This window comes from Lepisosteus platostomus, chromosome 8 (assembly GCF_059453375.1).
Source record: "Lepisosteus platostomus isolate fLepPlt1 chromosome 8, fLepPlt1.hap1, whole genome shotgun sequence".
Classification (NCBI taxonomy): Eukaryota; Metazoa; Chordata; class Actinopteri; order Semionotiformes; family Lepisosteidae; genus Lepisosteus; species Lepisosteus platostomus.
The window spans coordinates 24,163,873-24,188,228 of NC_142618.1; the positions used below are offsets into that span (position 1 = coordinate 24,163,873).

The 24,356-nt window shown below is 37.7% G+C and overlaps 1 protein-coding gene across 1 annotated transcript in view; it reads left to right on the forward strand.

Moving 5' to 3' along the window:
• Window positions 1-24,064, forward strand: part of phlpp1 (PH domain and leucine rich repeat protein phosphatase 1) — a 112,402-nt gene extending 88,338 nt beyond the window's left edge. Inside the window, exons 10-17 of the mRNA XM_088642935.1 lie at window positions 2,391-2,546; window positions 5,148-5,348; window positions 6,889-7,051; window positions 12,663-12,793; window positions 18,622-18,738; window positions 20,054-20,248; window positions 20,948-21,176; window positions 22,020-24,064. Coding sequence (XP_088499061.1) covers window positions 2,391-2,546; window positions 5,148-5,348; window positions 6,889-7,051; window positions 12,663-12,793; window positions 18,622-18,738; window positions 20,054-20,248; window positions 20,948-21,176; window positions 22,020-23,228 — 2,401 coding nt within the window. The 3' untranslated portion in view covers window positions 23,229-24,064. The remainder of the gene's footprint in view (window positions 1-2,390; window positions 2,547-5,147; window positions 5,349-6,888; window positions 7,052-12,662; window positions 12,794-18,621; window positions 18,739-20,053; window positions 20,249-20,947; window positions 21,177-22,019) is intronic.
• The last annotated feature ends 292 nt before the right edge of the window (window positions 24,065-24,356 follow it).

Sequence of the window (24,356 nt, forward strand, 5' to 3'; positions counted from 1 at the left end):
GTAAAATGAGCCAAACAATGGTTTTATTCTTGCTAAATTAAGCTTCGTATTATAATAATGTATGCTTATATAATTAGGTAGCTTTCATACACATGTATACACTAATTGTAGCCTTGTTGAATCTCAATTTTTGTTTTCTCATTCTTTGGATTCACCAAAGGAGGTTGTCAATAATGAATTCATCATCATGGCCTTTTGGTTCACTACACTACATTTCATTGCGTAATCCAATGAGGGATTATCAAAGCACATGCTTTGCTGGGTTGAGATTGATGTCAGGTAGTCAGGCTCCATAACTGCACTTGATTGTCTTCCTCCCCAACATGAAAACTCTGAATACTAAATTATCCTTGTAATACAAACATGGTAAAATACTGAAACTTCAAGTTCCTGGTAGTTGTGTTGAATATAATTACTTTAAAACTACATCTTCAAAATAACATGCCATCCTGTCCCCCCCCCCCCCCACCCATGTTCACATACATGCTGTCATTGCCTTAAAGTACATAAACACATATTTGTGTTGATTATATGCAGGCTGTACTAAAACCAACAATAGAGAACATAGTTCTCTAGATTGTACTAGAACCAATACATTTGCTATTTATTGATGCATGTTACTTTGTACTTTTGCTTTCATTTTGTACCAGCACTAATGTTTAATACCGAATTTGTTTATTAAAATCAATAATATCAGGGTAACTTTAATTATATGTGTCCATACCACTCTTCCCAGGAAGGCAAAGTATGTTGTTTTTCATAAATTTCAGTTTGGCTGCACACATCTCTGCTCTACAGTGCCTTGTCAGTAGCATAGAGAGTAGACTGCAGTGCAATCTATTCAACTCATTCAAATTGAATTGCACTAACATTTTTAAACTATTTCTTATTATTTAATCGTTGTTTTCTTATGTGCCACCCAGTTTGTAAGTGCCAGTTGTGCCTTCGCTTCTCACCTTGCAACAACTCATAATGGGAGAATAAGGCAGTATATATGGGTTTCTCTGAGCTGTCCACTCATCACGTCATTCATCTTTTGACATGCTACAATCTCTACCAATGTGCAGGTGGTTCAGTAGGTGTCACAACATGCCTGCAGGCACTTAGGGAGTTGCCGAGGCTGTTTTACCGAACCCAATCCCAGACACGAAACGTTTTGGATTAGACAGAGCATTGCATGCTCCACTTACACACACACTTAAGAGATTTAATTAGATTTGGGAAACAACCTTACAGGAAAAGTCTAGGCGGAAACCTGTCACTTTTTTATCACTTTTCAGCAGCATGACTTACAGCAGTGTTTTAATGAGTACTGCTTGTCAGCGGTCTGAAGGCATCATAAAAAATACAGTATATTCAAACAAATCGGGCAGAAATTTGGTTCGTTCGTGGTTTGGTTGTTAAGGAGATGAAAAGCACTAGCACATCACACAGTGCCTGCTGCAGGACTGCTGCTTTTGTAACCTGAGAACAGCCAAATGGATGGAAAGCCATGGTAGGCTATTGCTTTAACAATGGGGTCCTGAAAGAACGAGCCAGGTGGCCAATGTAGAGTAATCTCAGTCCTATAATAAAGGCTGTAATGACTTTCCTTCAGAAGCGAAACTCGATAGACTTTAATCTCTTCATCTGATCTGGGGGTGGATCTCTTGTTTGGTTGTGTAGTGTTTTGTTATTAAGGGACTTGTTTTTCTTTTGTGCATCACCCTCATTCCCCCATTGCACCAGAATTTTCTTACCTGGCTCAGATTATGCTTGTCTTAGTGAAACCCTTAGTTCAGACCCTGAAAAGTGATCAAAACCCAGACACATAATCGCAAACCTGTGAATTCAGTATTCTTGTGTTCATATTTTCCAATACCTGTCCTGTAAAAAGAAATACATTTTTTTTCCTTTTTACTGCAGGCTTTTGCTATCAGAGCTCCTGCAAAAATATTTAAATCATGAAGTGCTTTTCTTCTGCAAACCCTTTTTAAAAATAAAAATCCCAGTCAAACCTCTATGTATTTTACACCATCATTGCATTCGGCAGATGGTGAACAGCACTATTTGCATTTACAGTAGCCTGCAATCCCACTAGTGCATTATTAACGTTTTTAGAAGGTTAGAGTGCTTAGAACTATTTTGCCATTTTTGCTGTCATGTAGTAAACATTGGAAACATCTAATGAGAATGTGAATGGTTTCTTTTAACATAACATAATGCTTGTAGTGTGGTGTTGAGCATTTTGTCTTAAATAATTTATTTACAAATGTCAGTGTGTTTGCACAAATTACTGGGGACAAGTCCCCGACCAGTTCCTACGTGACTCTGCTACTCTCTATGCACAGGCCAGGTGGAAAGCGAAATACATTTTGACAGACGACGGTGTGTTGCCTTTGATATTGCAGGCTGTTCTGCAACAGCAGCCTGCGGAAGCTTCTGGCGGGACACAACCAGCTGCGCCGGCTGCCCGAGAGACTGGAGCGCACACAGCTGGAGGTGCTGGACGTGCAGCACAACCAGCTGCAGGAGCTGCCCTCCAACCTCTTTCTCAAGGCCGACAGGTGAGCACGCTGGAGCCAAACCCTGTCATTATACTTCATGTTTCACAGCATGTGCAGGCAGGGGCCTGTGACAGGAGTCACACCGCTGATAGATGTCAGCAAGGAGTCTTTCTTCCAGTTCTTTAAGTGTGACCCCAGAACCCAAGGCCACTGCCTCCCAAATAAGCCCACAAAAGTCAGGTAAAATTGTCAGCTGATAATAATAGATTCTCTTTTCAGAGAAACATATAAGGCAAATTAAAAATCCATGCAGACAGAGCTGAAATGCCTCAGTATCAGTTGTAATGTACCAGCTCCTAGCATTTATTCTGTCCTTAAACCTAAGTTACCTCTGCTGAATGCGAGTGCCCATTTGTATTTTCTTCATTAGGAGGAAAGTATTTTGCTGCCGCATCAGCACATAGTTGATCAGCCAAACACTCCAGCAGTGAGTGCAAAGGTGTATACTTCAGTTTGAGTCATAATGTTCTTCTTGTGCTTATGTCTTTTACTTTGGGTGAGATATTTTTACTGTTATTCATCCCCCCCCTCTCCCCAGCTGTGGTGAATTGCTGACCCAGCAAAGATTATTCCCATCAAAAAGTTAGTAACAGAAAGTTAGGTCATAAAAAGTTGTTTGTGTAATCCAATGTATGGAGCCGTATGTTTGTGATTATGACAGACCATTTGATCTCATCACATGATCTTCAAGAAATAGGCTCTGTTTGTTTGTCTTCATTTGGGTGAAATGAGGCATGATGTGATTTATGATGTTGTAGCGTTACAGTTTCTGCAGTTTTTTTTTATTTTTGGGGGAGAATGTGATACACATAAAGATTTTCTGTAATTTTGAGTGAAACAGAAAATAAATATAAAGACAAACATGTAAGGGCTTTGGATGGCTGTTGTTTCTCATATCTTTTTACTGCTGATACAGCAATAAAATAGATGTCAGTCTTTGTGAAGGGCTGAAGATATGCAGAAGGAGCTTGACACACTAATGGCAGAACCAGAGCACGTAAAATCTTGGAAGTGAGGGGATTTTTAAAGTTCATAAAATTGTTGACAACTTTTTACCTAAGGAAAGAAAAATAATAGGTATGTTATTTAATAGCTGTGGCAACACTAGGTAAAGTGCATCAGTGATTTTCAGCATGCTCTTAAAGTCTTATTGAAAAATAGATTTAATTTAGATGATATACTATAAGTGGTGCTTCATAAGATAAAGCTCATTATTGTTGTATTAAAGAGGTATTCTATGTAGTCTTTTATTCTCCCTGAACTGACTCTCGAAGTATTTTCAGTGATTTAGCTAAACTAGTACAGAGACTTAATTTCAAACAATTACAAGTTTAAGGCTGCAGTGTGCCTTTTTGTTGTGGGATAGAGTATTAAAAACTCTATTACTGTTGAAATGTGGACATTTCATAAATCATTGAAGTGAATCTAAGTTTGTTCTAACAATCTGCTGTTCACTATAGCTCTTCCTTTTTTTCAGGAACTCAACAGACTTTTTTGCTTAATCAAGTGAAACATTTTAGCCTGCCTCCTTTTAAGCTGCTTGTTTTGACTGTTGACAGCTTGAAACCAAACACAGAAGCTCTCCAAAAGTGTTCTTTTGGATTTTTGCACTTACTGGATTATTAAATTAAACTCCATTGCAGGAATACAGGGAAAATCTTATTGTCTTCTGTTGTGTCAAAATATTTCACCTTTTTTTTTGCTTCTTCCAACTTCTGAGCTGCTGTCGGAAAAAAACAACCTTTTCTGGGTTGGTGTTCCAGCAGTCAGCATACATTTTAGAGAAGAGAAGTGATTGAACAGCACAATGTCAAAACTGACACAGCAGCCGATAGAACTGGGTCTGGCTTCTGTTCACTGACAAAATACAAAAAAAATTAGATGCTGTATTTACACTGATGAAAAGTGTATCACAAATGACAGTGGAATGGACAAAGTCATTTTCTGACTGCCTGAAAAAATAATAATCTGAATATGTGTTAATTATTCTTCCCATTGTTGCATATGTGTTGTTTCTGTACATATTTACAGTACAATGGTTAAGAAATGGTCTCAACATTTTTTCAGATCCTAGATTTTCAAAATACTTTACAGCAAACATTAAGAATACATTATGTAGAAGAATTTTACTTTACATTTTACATTTCTCCTTCCTTTCTGTCCGTGTAAACTAGGCTGTCAGAGAAAACCTGTAGAAGTTTTTGAATGATTAATCTCCTAAAAAGGTACCTTGTCAATTCAATGGCTTACTCGTGCACCAGTATTGAAACAAAGAACACAGAAAAAAAGTGCTAATTAAGAGGATGAGTATGGGGAAAAACAAGCCAGCCTTGCTGATAACACTTATATACTGGATGTTGATTAAATACTCAGATTAATTAACCAGTGTCAATTAGACAAGCTGAGCCGGGTGGTCTTCTTTCATGTGCAGCCTTGCTACAGTACATAAGTCACAAGACTGTCTGTTGTAAGGATTCCTTTGTACACTCACACATCGTGATTTGTTTTTCACCTGTTCGCTTTCACTTATAGAGAAGATCTATTTTGGGGGAATGGTATTTTCTTTTTACTTATGGGATTGTCCTCAACTTTTTTTTGCAGTTTACGGTGTTTGAATGCCTCTGCCAACAAACTGGAGACGCTCCCCCCTTCCAGCCTGTCTGAAGAGAGCCACAGCATCTTGCAGGAGCTGTATCTCACCAACAACCGCCTCACTGACAAATGTGTACCCTTACTGACAGGCCACTGCCACCTCCGAGTCCTGCATATGGCCTATAACTACTTACAAAGCTTTCCAGCCAGGTGAGACCCTCTTTTCCACAAAGCCTCCTGCATACATTTCTGCACACTGCTGGTCTACTTCAGTTTCCTAAACTCCTGGATTCACAGATGGTCAGGTCTATAATGTGAAAGGTGTGTAGAGGCATACCTTTTAGAAATATTAGAGCATTTTTTTTCACAACCATGCTCATCTGAGAAGAAAAGAATACAATTATTGTTTAAGAAAATAAAATTAAAACTAAAAAATATATAAAAAATGAAAATCAATAAGCTGTAATATCTGGGAGAAAAACACGTCATGGTCATATCCATGTTAAGCACTCGGCTAAATAGAGCGAGTGGAGTGTGAAGTGTGCGCTAATTTTGCTTTACTTTATTTTCACTGTTGCCTAAGTGCTTTCAACTCACCATGTCTGCAAAGAAGGCTGCAATTAAAAGTGGCAAAAATGTCAATATCAGTATGAATGTTACAGTGCAGATTATAAGGTGTGTGCAGGATGGTGAGCGCCAGTTTGACATTGATAAAAGTTATTTTTATTTGTAAAATATTTTAAAATGGTTTATGTATGTATCGGTATTGAAGCTATTACCAATATCCCACATCCTTATATATCAGTCATGCATCCAAAATGTCATTATTGTAAATGTGTTTCTATTAGGGTGACATTGTTTGTTTACAAAAAAACTAAATTATAAGTTTTGCAAGGGTGTACTAAACTTGTGCTTTTTTTCCCCCCAATTGATCATTTCCATAAATGTTTAGCATGACATCTGTTAAAATACCTCCTTCCATTAACTCTGATTGTGTTTTTATCCTGCTGTTAGTTTGTGTGGAAGTGCAGAAAAGTGCATTTTGATGGGACATCTCCTAATATAGGGTGGCACAGTGGCGCAGTGGTTAACATTGCTGCCTCACAGCACTGGGGCCCCAGGGTCAATTTCAGACCTGGTGTACTATCTACGTGGAGTTTGTATGTTTTCCCCGTCTTCGTGTGGGCTTCCTCAAAGTGTTCTAGTTTTGCCCCACAGTTCAAAGACACATGTCAATATCAGTATGAATGTTACTAGGCTAACTTGCTTCCAGGAAAACTGGCCCTAGGTGTGTGTGTTTGTGTCTGTCTGCCCTGCTATGGACTGGCGTGTGTACCCCAGTTTGCACTTGTTGCTTGCTAGGATACTGTAGGCTCCTGCTCCCCCTTGACCCTGAAATGGAAGAAGCAGTTAGAAAATGAATGGATGGGTCTCCTAACCTATGTGTGTGTGTGTGTGATTAGATTTGATCTTTTATGTACATTTGGATGGTATTTTTTTAATGTTTGAAGTATTTCATTCACTTGACTATAAACGTTCTGGTGATAAAGAAACCGTTGATTGAATTATTTATATATGTTTGTGAAATTAGTTTCTCAACACTTTATTCATTTTGTGACTGACCCACATTGTGGCATAATTGGTTAAGTGAATGACTTCTGAAAATTGCTCTGTAATACATGATGGCCAACTACTATGTTGGTTTTGACTGATTGGAAATGAGGGTTACCGCTTTCTGCCTTTGATTCAGTAAAATGGCCAAACTTGAAGAACTGGATGAAGTGGACTTGAGTGGGAACAAACTAAAGGCAATTCCAACTACCATAATGAACTGCAGACGGATGCACACAGTCATTGCACATTCCAACTGTATTGAAGTCTTTCCTGAAGTGATGCAACTCATGGAGATGAAGGTAAATCCATACTTCCCTCATTCTGTTCATTTATTTACTTTGTGGTCCTGATTATGTTTTAAAAGATGTTACAACAAACAGAAAATGTTTCATCACAACACTCCGTATTCATCCCTGATTGTTCTAATCTCAAAGAGCTAAGTTACCTATGATTTTTATTTTAGCAGCTTAATCAATTTGTAAGACTCTCAGGTGGCAAAACAATATTTAAAGAGCTATGATCTTACTGATCCCATTAAGGGTATTTCCTGTTGTGAGAAAGAATAAACATTAACCCTAATGAAAATGGCAAAATCATTCCATGTCTTTGACATTTGTGACATTCTTACGTCAGAGATTTAGGTTTAGTAGTTAAGAGTAGTGACCTCTTAAGATCTTGGATATTGAAAGATTTTATTTCTGTTTAGATCTGTTTCAATATAGAGAATATGAGTCCATTGACAAGATTTTGATTATTCACACATTTTATGTCTACAATTTATAGCATGAAATCAAGCATTACTTTTAAAAAAGTAGGTCAGTAGTTCATTTATGATGATTGTCATTATGTGGCCAATATATGAATAGTTATGAGGCACAGAATTAAATGACAATCAAAAGGACAATGGTAATTCCTGTTTTGATAGCCTTGTAGAGGAAGAAATCATGAAAACATTTAGTAGCTGCATCGTGTTCCTTTCTGCAAAACAGCATCTGCCATAGAACAGATTGATAGTGATGATTACAAAATCGTTCTAAGAACATCAGCATGTTTCTTAGATCTGCACTTGGAACAATATCAAAGTTTCATTTCATTTATATGATGGGCTACGTTATTTGTGGTATAGACTGTCTTACAAATGATGTAAATATTATAGAGGGTTTTTTGCCATCCAGTTTGCTAATTTATATTCAAACGGTTAAAAAGCTATAATGTAAAAAGATCATATTTAGTGGGGCTAGTAAGGTTTTTAAATGTACAGCAGTCAAGCAAAGTTAGGAATCATGTTGAACAACGTCATAAGAATATTATTCTCATAACTTTAAGGCACATTACGCTTACAGAAATCATAAGTGTATTGCGAATTTTTCAAGAAAAATGTTTGTGACTTAAAGAACAAAATCTCTAAATCCTTATGTTTATTGGGGATCATTTATAAATTAACTCTGTAGATGCAGATTAGCCAGTTCAGCAGGACATTGTATTTTATATAGATTTACTGGGTAATTAAGTCTTGTTTACAGAACTGACCAAGACCCACTACTTTCCAGCACAAACTAATTTGGGCTCCATCAGGTCAAGGCTAACAGCACCCTCCATTCCCGAAACTTCCCAGCCCAGATTCTGTGATCTGGACAATCTGTGAAATATCAATAGTATTAACAGGGGCTGTAGAGTGAAAAAAAGTTACTTTACAGATTTGTGCTATTACGTTCAATCTCTCCAACCATTTCCATAGTCACATGCCTTTTGTTTAGTCTGTTCAGAATTGTTTTTAGTCAATACTTTCAATAATTAATATAAAATGGTTGAGCTTCAGAGGAAAACCCAATTATTCTTTCTTTGTAATTATCACTTTAAGTTTTAAAATAATATTTTCATTATTGAGCTCCATGACTGGCACATACATTTTTTAGAATCTGGTCTGTTTTGTATTGAATTGTCCTTAGCACTAGGGAAAGAAGTAAACTATAGGAGTTTTAGTTTCTTCAGCAGTAGCTGAAATTTTGACTTTTCACCTGTAAGGACTACATTTTTCCCAACATTTATATATAATAAAACAGAGGCAGAGCATTTTACAATCATTAATCTGAGATGTACATGTTGTTAGTTTGGTTTTCAAAAGTCATGTTATTGTATTAACTGTAGAATTATATCTTGACCCAAGCATTTTATTTAGCCTTTTCAGTGAAACTGGTCTCTTTAGTATAGTAAAGAATCTGAAAGTATGGATAAGATAATACCAAAGGTACTTAAAATATTGTATTTTATGAAAGGTCAATAAGTTGTAAGTTACTAGGTGATGATGGTTATCACTGATACATGATAAGGTAATATTTGATGTTGATAGGGTTTATCACTGTGTTTTACAACCCGTAAAATTAAGAGCTTATTCAGATAGTCAACTGGTTTGATCGGTAGATGCACATGATATCTTTCAGCATTTGCTTTGTCAGTTGATGCTTGCAGATTTTTCAGTGTCTCCACAGAAACATAATGAATAATTCTTCCCATTTATCATAATTCCACTTGATCTTTTATATCTGTGATGGTTAAAAAGCACAGATTTTTCACCAAACATAAAATGAATAACAAAGTAATGTGGGTTGATAAATAACCATTGGACCAGTGTGCAGTATCATGTGTCACTTCTTTCTAATTATAATACTGCAATTTTCCCTCTTTCTCAAACGGTTTTTTAAAAAAAGGTACAAAATTAAGATAGCCTTACTGTTAATGTACCCATTGAATATATACCTACTCTCTCATACATATAAAAGTTTTTATCAAAATAAAAATGTGGTGTCCTTATACTTTTGTATAAGTGTGCAGTTGCTTAATTCACTTCATATCCTCACATTTTCTGGCAGTTTTAGATATTAAAATCACTAATCTTAGTGGCTAAAATCCCACAGTGTTATGTTCTTTTTATTATTCTTGTATTGTTTGCTCAAGGTGATGGTTTAATGAATTTTCTTGAGGACCATCTCTTCATTTAATTATATTCTAGTACTTATATACAGTATGCTTCCTGCCATTAGCAAGACCTGTACTCATACTACAATGCTACTTCTCATAATACAAAGCCTACATTCTAAAAGCCTTAGTGAGTATTTTAAACAATTATTTTAATTTCTGTATTGTAAACCAGAGGATTTTTCCTTTGTCAGGCATTGCTCTTCACACGGTCTTTGGGCACATTCTTAATTATTGCATTGTTTTATAAGAAGAGAGCTGTCATGTTCTGACAGTAAAGATTTGTAGGAATTAAATATGCTTTGATGGTAATATTAATCCTCAGACAAAAAAATTAAAAAACAACTTTTTACTGTTTTGTTCTTTCAGTATTGTAAATAATTTGCTGACTAAACGTTCTGTTCTTCTTTGCCCCAGCAGAACAGAATAAGTTAAATTGTAAATGTTAAAACAGTTCAAGGTCTGAGGTACCCATATTGCTATTGTGATTCTCCCACTTCCTGCACTCATGTTGTCTGTTTTATTCTTCAAAGCAGGGCAGTGGTTCATTACAGATTCTGTAGAATCTGATCTAATATCTAGGCATCATAATTTTAATAATTGCTTGTCACTTTTAATCTTTCACAGCCTAACACTATAGAGACGTCAGCCACCAAATTATCCAGCTGCTTTGTAAATTAACACATTACAAGTGAGCCTAGTTTTAGACGTTAAGTGCTTTGATTCTGATGATAGAAGGTTGAGCATTACAGTTAGGAGTCCAATATGTTCACATATATGTAGTTCATTGGCACAAATTTCGAAAATGTCCTTGAGGCTAGGGCACATCCTTCCTCGTTGAATTTGTTTCCGAGTTATTACTTAATTTTCTGAACAGTATACATAGGTGAAGTGCGGTAGTATCTCTTGTACTAAGAATGCAGCAATTTTATAAACATGCACACATTTTGTGCTTAAACTCCTTCATTTTATTTCTGTTAAGAGTAAGGAAGGGGATGCAGTTTGAAAAAGAAAGAAACACAAAACAATGTTTTTAAAGCTGTTAATGGTACTGTTTATTGTTAATACTAAAGTATTATTGTGAGAGGGCTGTGTTTTCAAGATAAGTATTTACTGTTCATGTTATGTACACAGTCAGGACATCATGGATGTACATAACACTAACAGAACAGATTTGACTATGTTATATTTTGAAAAAACTTGGTTTTATTGATTGTTACATAGAATTGTAATCACCTGTCATAATTTAAGATCACTTTATTAGCCATATACAATTGCTTGCATTAGGAATTTGTCTTTTTGCATACCCCAGCTTGCTCTCCTTGAGACACACAGGCACACAGACAGGGAGAGAGAAGCTATCCTATAGATCAGAATTTTCAGTGATGGAAACCTAAATGGAAATAGCTCTAGTGGCACTGTGGGATAATGAAAGTGGAACAGTAACATTATCGGCCTCATTTTCACTCTCTTCCGTATGTCTATACAGAATTTCCTATCCCTCTTCCCAGGGAACCTTGCGTCTTCAGGTTTTTGCTCCGACATCTTTCTTAATCATAGCCTAATACATTTTAGTTTTTCATCTGGGCAGTATATTTGAATTTCCTTTCAGCTGTTTAAATGTTAAATGTGAGTTGTTGTTGTCATCAATCCTGAGCCAATGCTTGTTTTCATTACTGTCCTCATTCACGTGTGCTGTATGAAATGTGGCCAACTAGACCTCCAAAGAATGGGGAAAAAACTTACATTGTAAAATCTGCCCATATCTATATATCATAAATAAATCTTTCAATTAGATCTTTAGACTAAAATAAGGCTAAGTATATTGAGGAGTAACTTCAATGTCTATATGTTTGAGCTTCTGGAAACTGGGACAGAGTGCCAGTTAGCCAAAATACAGACCACTCAAAGGCTTCAATTAGTACTGGAGAGTTTAGTTGACATAAAAACCAGCAGATTTAGGGGTCTCCCAGGACCAAGGCTGGGAACCACTGGCCTGTAAGTCACTCGTATTGTAAACATCGCAAAACTACTTTTGTTCTCCGAAAGTGTATTTTAGAAAGATAGAAAACATGACCTGCTGACAATTACTTTGATGACGTATCTGCTTAGAATTAGGTTCTGACAAAGGTAATTCAGTATTTCCTAATTTGGTGCTGTTGAACTTTGTAGTAAATTGGTTTAAAAAACAAGACTTAAAAATTAAAAAACTTAAATTGCAGTGCTCCTAAATTATATAGTGATATTATTATGATAAGAAAATATTTCATTGCACAAACAAATGACCAAAGCTTGTAGATACATTTTTCTTCCCATTCATATGGACAAAACTGATTGAAACAATAAGGTTTAAAAAAAACGATGATTCCTGTCTTTGTTTGAAGTTGAAATGCAATATTTGCTTCTGTATTTCTGATATTATGATAAATAACCCAAATAACCAATATCTGAGGTAATACAATGTCCTTGTACATCCTGCTTTTAAACACAATACCACTGTTGCTGGTCGTGTACGTAAAACGCATACTTCTTGAAAGCAGTACACAGATCTATTCTGAAGTAGGTCATAAATTTGTCGGTCTTGTTTCAAAGCATAAGCATAATAACCTTTCAGCAATAACAGAAAAGATCTGAATGAAGCATGTTATATTTTTTTTCCAGTAGTGCACTTTTCATTTGGTTTTCTTTTAACTGCACTACACCCATTTTCAGTAAAAACCAGCACATTCTACAAAACTTTGACAAATCCTGTAGCTTTTTTTTTCTGAGCACGTTAAAGCAGAGTTATGGAGTTTCAGATAAGCAGGACCGGTACAGTGCTACAGAGTTAGGGTCTGAGAAGTAATGTGTAGCCCCAGCTTGCACCTGGGGTGCAGGGAGTCCTGTGCAGCTGGCACTCCTCCAACCCTAGTGTTCTGTTCTCTCTTTGTACAGTGCGTTGACCTGAGCTGCAATGAGCTAAGCGAGATCACGTTGCCAGAGAACCTTCCTCCCAAACTGCAGGAGCTTGACCTTACTGGAAACCCCAGATTGGCCTTGGACCACAAAACCCTGGAGCTGCTGAAGTAAGCAAATATTACATGTTTCCTATGGGGGTGACTGCCAGAGATGACTCTTACTCTCATATTCTACCAAAGATGTAATTTTTGTATGTATCATAGAAGTGACAAGTTTATTTCTGCATTCTAAAAATGCATTCAGGAGATGATTAAGAAGTATAAATGATTTTCCTAGATAGTTTTACCTAATTTCTGTAAGAACAACTGGTTGTGCACTGCAAGAGGAAGGGCTGTGATTAGATGGCCAGACCTCTCTCAGGTCCTCAGCAACATAGAAATTCACGTGACTCCCCAGGCGCAACAGATCCTTATGACTCCGCCAACACAGCAATCCCAGTGACTCTCCACAGATCCCTGTAATTCCAGCAGCAGCAGGGCACTCCAGATGTCCACAATTCCCCGTGACAGCAGATCCCTGTGAGTCCACCAACACAGCAATCCCTGTGACTCCCTGGGCACAGCAGATCTCTGTAATTATCTGTGACTCCCCAAGCACAGTAAATACCCATGACTCCCCAGGCACAGCGGATCTCCATAACTCCCCAGGCACAGTGGATCCCTCTGAAACCCCATGACTCCTTGGACATAGCGATCATTGTGATGTGTTATAAGATGAGTATTTTAATGGTGATCAGGTCAGGTGATATGTCGATGTTTGTAACAGATGCTGCTTGTAAAAAAAAATGCTCTTTGTATGGCAAACAATAGAATAATGAAGTGAATTTCTTGAATTTGGTTTTGAAGAAAAAATTAAAATCAACTTACAGTGGTGCTAGAAAGTTTGGGAGCCCTTTAGAATTTTCTGAATTTCTGCATAAATTTGACCTAAAATGTGATCAGATTCATATAAGTCATAAAAATAGATAAAGAGAACCCAGTATAACAAATAACACGCAAAAGGATGTACTTTTTCATTCATTTATTGAACAAAATGATCCAACATTAAATGTCTTTGTCGGAAAAAGTATGTGAACCTCTAGGATTATCAGTTCAGTTAAGGGGATAATTCGAGTCAGGAGTGTCAATCAATGTGATGACAATCAGGTGTGAGTTTGGGTGGCCCCACCCTATCTAAAAAACATAAACCTGAGTCTTCACTACCAAAGTCTGGTCTTCACCACAGAGGTTTGTGAACGCATGCCATACCTCGATCAAAGGAAATTTCTGAGAACCTCAGAAAAAGAGTTGTCAATGCTCATCAGGCTGGAAAAGATTACAAAACGATTTCTAAAGACTTTGGGCTTTACCAATCCACTGTCAGGCAGATAGTGTACAAATGGAGAAAATCCGACACCATTGTTAATCTCCCCGGGAGTGGTCGTCCAACAAAAATCACTCCAAGAGCAAGGCGTGTAATATACCAGGAGAATACAAAGTACTCCAGGGTAACGTCTAAGGATCTGCAGCCCTCTCTTGCATTGGCTAATGTCAGTCTTCATGAGTCCACCATCAGGCAAACACAAGAATAGTGTGCATGGGAGGATAGCAAGGAGGAAGCCACTGCTCTCCAAGAAGAACATTGCTGCCCATTTAAAGTTTGCTAAAGACCTGGATGAGCCAGAAGACTACTGGAAGAATGTTCTGTGGATGGATGAGTCAAAAATAGAACTTTTTGGCTCAAATGAGAAACATTATGTCTGGCGAAAACCAACACTACATTCCAACATAAGAACTTCATCCAAACCGTGAAACACGGTGGTGGCAGTAACATGGTTTGTTTTGCTGCCATGGGACCAAGACGGCTTGCCATCACTGCCATTCTGGGTTGTACCAACAAATTATTCGGGAGAATATCAGGGTATCCATCTGTGCACTGAAGCTCAACAGAAGGTGGGTCTTGCAGCAAGACAATGACACTAAAAACACAAGTCAGTCTACCAAAGAATGGTTGAAGCAGAAGAAATTTCGTGTTTTGGAATGGGCAAGTCAAATTCCAGACCTTAATCCAATAGAATTGTTGTGGCAGGACCTGAAGCGGGGAGTTCATGCAAGAAAGCCCCCCAACATCACTGAGTTGAACCACTTCTGTAAGGAGGACTTGGCCAAAATTCCTCCAAGCCAATGTGCGGGACTGATCAACAGTTACCATAAATGATTGGAAGACATTGCTGCTCAAGGGGGTCACACTAGTTACTGAAAGCGTAGGTTCACATACTTTTTCTGACAAAGTGATTTAATGTTGGATCATTTTGATCAATAAATGAATGAAAAAGTATATCCTTTTGTCTATTTGTTTTATTGGGTTCTCTTTATCTATTTTTAGGACTTAGATGAAGATCTGATCACATTTTAGGTCAAATTTATGCAGAAATTCAAAAAATTCTAAAGGGTTCGCAAACTTTCTAGCACCACTGTACATGACATTTACAGTTACCTTTTAAAACCCTTGTGACTTTTCTTTACAAAGAGAAAACTCTGAAGAAAGTATTTGAGCAGACCGTAGACCTTAGAATATTTGAGAAATGTGTCTACTAAGAATATACTGTAAATTGACTTCACAGGATCCAAAGGGATGTAATTTTTAAATTTAATTTTGCTTAAATTGAGCTTTATATGTTCACCAAGAACATTTTGACTGTGAAAATGTTTCATTGCAGCTGATCATTGTTGTTCTGAATCATGTCATGAGATATCATGAGATAGCAAATACCTTTAGACTCTCTGTTTAGACTTTTTTAGACTTCAAATTGAAATTGGAAGGTAATATCACGTACAGTCTGTGCTCTACTAATAATAGAAATGTATTGCACTGTTCTAAAGATACATACTTACAATTGAACTCTTACAGAATCTAGAATAGTGTATTTTCGGCTTATCAAGAATATTGAGACCAAAAAGATATGCCGTCCGAAACACCTCTTTGATTGGTGCTTAAAAAGGTTCATGACCAAAGTGTAGAATATCATTAAAATTATTTATGAAGACATTTATGAATTCTTTATGGTTTATTATGGTCAACAGACTAATCGGCTGTGTGTTAGATATTTCTCAGTGGGTGTCCATGTATCCATGTCTTTTGCTTCATGTGTTAAATCTGAAGTACGAAACCTGGGTATAACTCTGGATTCTGATCTTTGTTTAGACCCTCACATAAATAAGGTTACTAAAGTTGCATCCTATTATTTAAGAAACATTGCAAAAGTTAGACATTATTTATCCCAGAGTGATGCAGAAAAATTTGTCCATGCATTTGTTACCAGTAGAATCAGTTATTGTAATGCTCTGTTTAGTGGGCTTCCCAAGAAAACAATAAATCCCTTACAAGTTGTTCAAAATGCAGCAGCACGGATCCTAACAAAAACAAGAGAACACATATCACTCCTGTTTTGAAAGAACTTCACTGGTTACCTGTATTATCTAGGATCTAGTCCTTTTACTTGTTTTTTAAGCTCTAAATGACCTAGCACCTACTGTATGTACCTTACTGAATGTCTGTCTTTATATGTTCCTATACATGACCTGAGATCTGCAAATACAGGCCTACTGCAAATACCACATGTGAAACACAGAAAGAGTGGAGAGGCTGCTTTTTGTTTTTATGCTTCTAAATTATGGAACTCACTACCACTTTTTATTAGGCAGTCAAGCTCGGTACATTGTTTTAACAAACATTTGAAAACATATATTTTTAATTTAGTTTTTAGTTAAAATGGTTCTTTGTTCTTTCTATTTATCTTTCTTTTGTATTTATCTTTTATTGTTCTTATTTTATTACAACTTTCCTAATTTCTATTTATTTCTTTTTCAAGCATAAATTGACATTTATGTGGCTTTACTGTATTACTGTGTTTTCCTTTCCAACTGAAAGTATATCTCTTAATTTTAAGATTTTATTTTTACGCTTGGTCTGTAAAGCACTTTGAGCTGCTATTTGTATGAAAGGTGCTCTATAGATTAAGTTTATTATTATATTATTATTATCAGTTATGAAGCTCTGAAAAGAATTATAAAAAGTGCTTTTTATTCAGAAGAGAATATATCAAAATGCCCTAAAGTGTGCTTAAAAAACATTAAACATATGTTTAATCATCGAAAAATTCAATGCGTTTTCTGACTGCCTATGACGTGCTGAGGCATATTAAAGCAGAGCTTGATGGACATGGAGAAACCCTGATATGGCTGGCTTCACAAAAGCCGTATTAAGAGGTAGTAATGACAACTGCCAGCTGTTTATTTCTGAATATATATTCTTCTATGCTAAAGGTTTAGTGTTCTGGATTAAGGCAATGTACATCTTTTAAAATGTTATTCTGTGGGTTTGTTCTTAGGAAAAATAACTTGTCCCTTTAATCCTTTGTCTTGAAAGTCAAAAAGTATATTTTGATAATATGCTTTAGCTTTACTAAAATGGGAGTATGGATGTATTGAAATCCCCTGTCCTTTTAATTCTACTGTGACTACAACAAGAAACACATCTAGGTCAGGGCTTAAAAATAGCTCAATGCAAATAGAAATCTTCTATAAACAGTAAGACCTAGGATTTGCCCTCTTTTCCTGGCTTACTTGGACACCCTAGAGAACTATATTCAGTTAGAACATAATGTATGAACATCTTTGATCCATGAAACTTAAAGAATATGCATCTGTTAGTTAAAGCATGATGATGACTCACATTATATTAGCTTTGTGGTCCCCAATTGTTCACTGTTAAACCAACAAAAATGTGATGAACCAGAAGATGATGTAAGCCCAGCATTTCAAATAAAAGTTTTTCCTTTTCTACAGGCAATGCAAAATTGCCATATACAGTAAAGTATTTGCTGGCTTCAGAGGTTTAGATACAAACAAGGCAGGTAGAAGAGGGATACAAAATTAAGCTTTTTTAAAGTTTTTAAAGTGTTGGATTTTAACTTGAGTGCACCCTTTTTGTCATCAGAAATCACTGAGAGAGGTCTGAATGTAATCAGATTGAATTTATTATTATTTCCACGAAATGTGTTTCTCAACCATGATTTAATTAATTAATATAATGCACAGTTTTCTGTTTAGATTGAAATATTTTTACAGCACTTTTACAACACTTGAGAATATTTCCAATGTTTCTTTTAATATTTTTTGTTATATACATACACAACCTACTCCACAAATTCAAATAAAAAAAAAACATAAAACAGTAAATACATAACTGGTCTGAAAGAAAGGCTGAATAGTTAAGATTGCAAAAGTATTCCAACTCTTTGCTGAATCAGGCCTAAATTAATTTATTATTCCCTTAATGTAAGCACAATATACTAATTCATCAAGAAATGAAAGATGCATCATAACATTCTAGATCAGGCTGCCCCTCTACACTGAACAGCAAGGAAATGGTTGAGGGATGCGAACATGTGGCAGAAGGTCTTATTGTCAGACAAGACAAAATTGGAACTTTGTGCCTAAATGCATCTGATGCAAACCCATCACGGTACATCATTCTGTTAACACCTACTGTCAAGCATGGTGATGGCAGCAGTGTTTTAGCTCCTCTTCTCAACAGCAGGGACTACAGACAAGCTTTCAAAACCAATTATAATAGATGGGCCAGCAGTACTGGCATATCATAGAGGAAATCCTGCTTCAGACTTAAAACTCAGGCAGAAAGTCACCTTTCAGTAGGACAAGATTCCAAAGCGCATAGCCAAAGCTACACTAGAAAGGCTTAAAAATGAGAAAGTGGCCCAGTCGGAGACCTGATGATTATGTACTTTTCAAAGCATTGCCCTTATATGAAATTGCTAAGTGTTTGTGAATATTTGATTACAAAATTGGTAATAAGTAAATTGTCTTAATCTTTTTTTGTTTCGGATTTCTCCCATTTCCCCACTCATCTCAAATTTGCCTGTTTCCCTCCATAGTAACATTCGTTGTTTTAAGATCGACCAGCCCCCCACCTCTTTCTCAGCAAGTGAAGCTCCGGGAGCCCCAGCAGTTTGGAGTCATGGCTATACAGAGGCTTCTGGCATCAAGAACAAGTGAGTGTTTTTTTGGTTAACATATTGCCACTCGTTCTTTGAGGCTCAGGCATCATTTCGTCGTAAGGACCCACTTTTCTCGTGTGAAAGTTGTTTCAGGACTTGTGATGACTGCAGAAGTGTTTGACACTAAAAGTTATATTTGTCGAAGAAGGCCCGGTCAGCACCAATAAAAGAGATATTTTCCTTTTGTGGCAGTGTTGCTAGGAGACGGAGGTAGCTGACACATAACATCTATATAAGTATTCAGTCCTTCCAAAAGAAGCAGTGTTTAAATGCACCTCGACTCCCTGAAAAGCCTCTTTCTCTCTCAGTGGTACAAGCTCACCAAAGAGAAACCGGATGCAGCAGAAGAAAGAGAAACACTTGGGAGATTAATATTTGTTGCTTAACAAAGCAAAATTAAAGCACAGGTTGTCAGGGTTACTTGTTCAAGTGCTTATAGAGACATACTAGAATTCAAGAAAACTACAACTTTCGTGTTGTACATGATATTAAAATGTACACACACTTCAGAATACTTTAGATTTGTTTTTTTATGTCTTAGTAAAACTATCTAAGAGTATTTCTAAATTAAACTATATTATGGACCTGCTGAAGTGGTTAAACCCATTAATCAACAAAAAAAGGTCAAACATTTTTAGATACAGTAAAGCTCCTGGATTTCAGGTTTATCCTAATACATTTTCTGGAGTCGAACTGAATTTCTGTCAGCTTGGTTTCATATCTTTATGATTTGTTGAAAAACAATATTTAGTTTTGTGGTTATCCAGTCCTTCTAAATTAGGTTTTTATCCATTGAAAGAAAGGAGATGAAGGGTTATCCACTATAGAAAGTCCCTAGCTTTTTCAGAAAAGGGGTTGCTATAGTTAAATAAAACACGTTAAGCAATGAAAAGTCTCTTTGGGTGTATTTTGCAGATTAAAGCTGATTTTGTTAATCATTTGAACATTAAATTTTCAAGTTACGTTTTCCCCGTTTCTTATTGCCCCATTTTTAGAAAATCATGGCAAAAAATAACAGCCGTGTAAATGTAACAGAAGTGGGGAAAAAAATCAGTTTAGAGTTTAACTAAATTAAAAAGACGTGTTCTGTTATGAAACTGATTTAGAATATATTCGAATTAAATGTATTAACCAAAAAACCATAGTTAGTGCCCTAACATTGGTTCAGGAAAAGCTTTCCAACATCTGTTAATCTGCAATACTGCAATCATTCTATCCTTTGGAAAGAAACCAAAAAAAATAACAAGTCATCATTCCTGTGGTGGGGAGGATTCCAGAGTGAGACTGTTGGGTGCTGCTGTCTTTCCAGGCTGTGTGTGGCGGCTCTGTCAGTCAATAACTTCTGTGAGAACCGGGAGGCCCTTTATGGGGTGTTCGATGGGGACCGCAATGTGGAGGTGCCTTACCTCCTGCAGTGCACCATGAGCGACGTGCTGGCCGAGGAGCTGCACAAGAGCAAGAGCGAGGAAGAGTACATGACCAGCACCTTCCTCGTCACACAAAGGTACCTCTCTAGGGCTGGAGCTCAGCCACTGTTCACCCTGACACTGATTTAACTCCGTGAACAACCTCACCCAGATAGAAAGCTATGTTGTATGTGACATAAATCCATCCATCATACTTGAATTGCCATTTATTTGTCCACATGTAAACAATATTGAAGAGGTGTTTCAGTCAGGGGTAAGAAGACAGTTCTTCTGTTGTTGTTCTTCCATTTTTACTTAAACATTGTACTAAAATCTCATACTGTATGTTCTATATCACATGCAAAGAAAAACTTTAAAATGGTAATTTTCAATTTTATACATTTTGTAATGCTACAATTATTAATAATAAAAAATATTACTATTTCCCTTTTAAAGAAAATCATAAACACTAATGTTTACTAACATTATTTTTCCAAATGCACAGTCAAAGTTACTAGAACCACTTTGGAAACTTGTAGAGTAGGCTTTACCTATTAGTGCTAGTTGCTTGAATTAATCAGAAATAATTGACAGTTACAAACCAGGTAGACCATACCCAACAGTGCAGATCAAACTGGGTTCACCAGAGAGCTATAACTATAGAACTGCTCTTTTTATGAGCTGCTGTTCTCTTGACCTGACATAAACACTGTTCATCAGTCTTACCTGAGCTGTCCTTCTTGTTGGTCAATGAAGTGAATGTTAGTAAGCACATTTGCAAACCTTTTTCCCTGCAGGAAACTGGGAACGGCAGGACAGAAACTTGGCGGCTCAGCTGTCCTGTGCCACATCAAACATGATCCCACAGACCCTGGGGGCTGCTTCACCCTGACTGCGGCCAATGTGGGGAAGTGCCAAGCTATTCTGTGTCGAGATGGCAAGCCCTTGCCCCTGTCTGCTCTGCACACTGTCAGCTGTGAGGACGAGCTCAAGAGGATCAAGCAGCACAAAGCCATAGTCACTGAGGTAAAGTGGTAGAGAATACTAAGAATAAGTATTTGGCACGTCTAGACAAGTGTATTATTCGCATCCACGTTTGCAGTCGTCATTTAATTCAGTAAGCCTCTTACTGCTGCCAGATTATTATTAAGTTTTGTTAAGTTCTTCATTCTTGTAAGTAAAATCATTCTCCAGTTGCTACATGGCCTTAACCTTTGTGCTGGCATTTTTTGCATTTACTGCATTTTTTTTTAACAGCCTTCTTTTGAGGGACTGGCATGAATTTGCTGAGCTGCTAAATGGAGAGTCTTGCACAGGGTCCATTATATCACAGGTGTTCAGATGAATAAATGAAGATGCGATTTATGGACTATTACTTTCTTAGTTGAGTGTGTTCCCGATCACAACGGCAGTTCACCGTTGCATGTTTTTGCCTCTCAAATATATAAACTGAGTGATACTGGTAAAACGAATACCGAGACTAAAAGTGAAGGAAGTGAAAGAGAATTCAGTGGTAAAGCTGAAACATTTTATTTTGTTTTGGTAATAGTTTGAGTAGAATTATATTGGTGAAGTTCATAACTTAATCATCACAAATTAGAATTGTTGGGATAAGAACAAAGGTCAAATAAAGCTCCATTATAACAGTAATCTAGTCTCAGATATCGATTTATCTGTTGCTGTTGCTGTAAAGTATTTAATAATATAGTCATAGATAGTCGATTGTGAGAAAACTTCTTTGCACTTCTTTAGATTTTACATATAATTTGTGAGAAAAAAACATCACTTCTAAGCTTTGAGAGAGAAAAACCATTTAGTTTGTAGAAAGAGCTAAATGTTGCTTGGTTTTTTCTTTGTTTCTCACCACAGGACAACAAAGTGAATGGAGTGACAGACTCCACCAGGATTATGGGCTACTCCTTTCTTTACCCTTCCGTTATCCCACGTCCTCATGTCCAGACAGTTACACTCACACCCCAGGATGAGTTCTTCATCCTGGGCAGCCGGGGCCTGTGGGACAGTGTGTCACCTGCAGAGGCCGTGGAGGCAGTGCGTAATGTGCCAGATGCCCTAGCAGCTGCCAAGAAACTGTGTACACTGGCACAGGGCTACGGCTGCAATGACAGCATCAGTGCGGTGGTAGTGCAGCTCAATGTCACCGAGGACTGCTGCTGCTGCTGTGAACTCAACGGCTTACCACCCCCCAGCCCTGGCATCTTCCCTCCCTCCGTCAGTGTGGTCATTAAGGACCGGCCCGCAGCACCCGACAACCTGGGTATGCCCTCTTCCAGCAGCGAGATCAGCAGCGAGATCTCTACCTCCGAGATGAGCAGCGAGGTGGGATCCACCGCCTCCGACGAGCCCCCACAGAGTGCCATCCTCAACGACCACCATGGTGGCACGGCCTGCGCCTCTGAGCAGCGCTGTTGCACTCTGCATCCTGTCTGCCTGTCCAGCTCCTTCCAGCGCCAGCTCTCCAGCGCCACCTTCTCCAGTGCTTTCTCCGACAATGGTCTTGACAGCGAAGATGAGGAGCCCATCGCTGGCGTCTTCTCCAACGGCAGTAGAGTGGAGGTGGAGGTGGACATCCACTGTCTGCGTGCCAGGGAAAAGGCCCTGTCTTCGTCTTCTTCCTGCCCCTCTCAAGCCCCACCCGTGCCAGCAGCCCTTGAGGCTTGTGATGAGGGCATTGTCATCAGTGCCAACGAGGAGGAGCTGACTGGGGTGCCAGACAGGACACTGACTTTCAGACTGCAAGGAGAGGGGGCCAGCTGGGCAGGGAGCTTAAGAAGGAAAGGGGGCGACTACTATGGTGGAACCCTTGGCAAGCGGCGTGGGAATGGCTCTGTGGCCCCTCAAGAGAAAAGCCACAACCTTATCGAAGTAGCAGCAGATGCCCCCACAAAAAAGACTGGGGGTTATTTTGCAGCCCCAGCCCAACCCGATCCTGATGACCAGTTCATTATACCTCCAGAGCTGGAGGAAGAGGTGAAGGAGATCATGAAACAGCACCAAGAGCAGCAGCAGAGGCAGTATCAAGTGGACCAAATGCCAGACTACTACGATACACCTCTGTGAGGCCAGCGGATACCTGGTGAAGACCACCTTTGGGGGCCATTGGGCAGGATAGATAAGAACAACAGAATATTTTTGTCCTTTTTAGATTCTAACACCTGCCCCCAAGCGTAAAATATACACTGCATTATTTTTGGACATCAACACTAGTTTCCTTGAGTTAATGCTTCACAAAATAAATAAGGTTAATATAATTTTATTTTTTTTCTTATCATATCATTTTATGTAATAAGAATACGCTGAAAGGCACTTTTAAAAAATACGGAACCTTTTGTTTGTTTTAAAAATAAAAATGTTAAATAGTTAATACCACGTTTAACTGTTAGTTAGTGCTGTTAATATTGTTAGTGCTGTTAATATTATTTTCAGAAATCATGGCTTTTGGGCTATAAAAAGTCATAGAAATTTATAGAAATATAAAGACTAACTCCTAGGAGTTGCTTACTCTTTACCGTGACTTAGTCACTGAATTTTACTAATCTTCTCTGAGAGAAAAGGTGATTTTTTCCAATTATTGTAAATAGGATTAATGTTGCATCTAAGGAAAATGAGATATTTGGAACACAGTTCAAGTACTGTGTCTGGAGACAGAATTGCGTAGTGCTGGCTACCAAACAGCATGGTAAAGATCCAGGACTGACGTTCAGCCAGGCTGTTTGTTCCCTGTCCCTATCCTTCCCACACTAACATGCACTTGATGTCTTGTCTCCCTTAGTTCCGCCACACCAGCATGACTGTATACAGTTCACTAATGCGAAAACGTTACCTACAAGTTGTATTGAAGCAAAACACACAAAAAGTTCCATTTTTGTTATAATAAATCTAAAATTTACAAATAATACATTTGTGTCTTTTTTTTTCTTCCTCAGTCACACTTTGGACAGTGTGGCCAGAGTTAACACCCAGAGCCTTTATCTCCTTAAACTATTGGATACAGTTTATGGAGGATGAGGACTTGTCAGTCATACCCAATTACTTAAAAATGTGTGCTTGAATAGCTCAAATCAAGAAAATGTTGCCAGAGAAGGAATCCTTCATTAGTGCCAAAACAGCCCTGTTAATTTCTGCTGGCACTGAACTTTATACTTCGCTGCCACACAGAGTAGCATTGATGGCATTGCACCTTGGCAA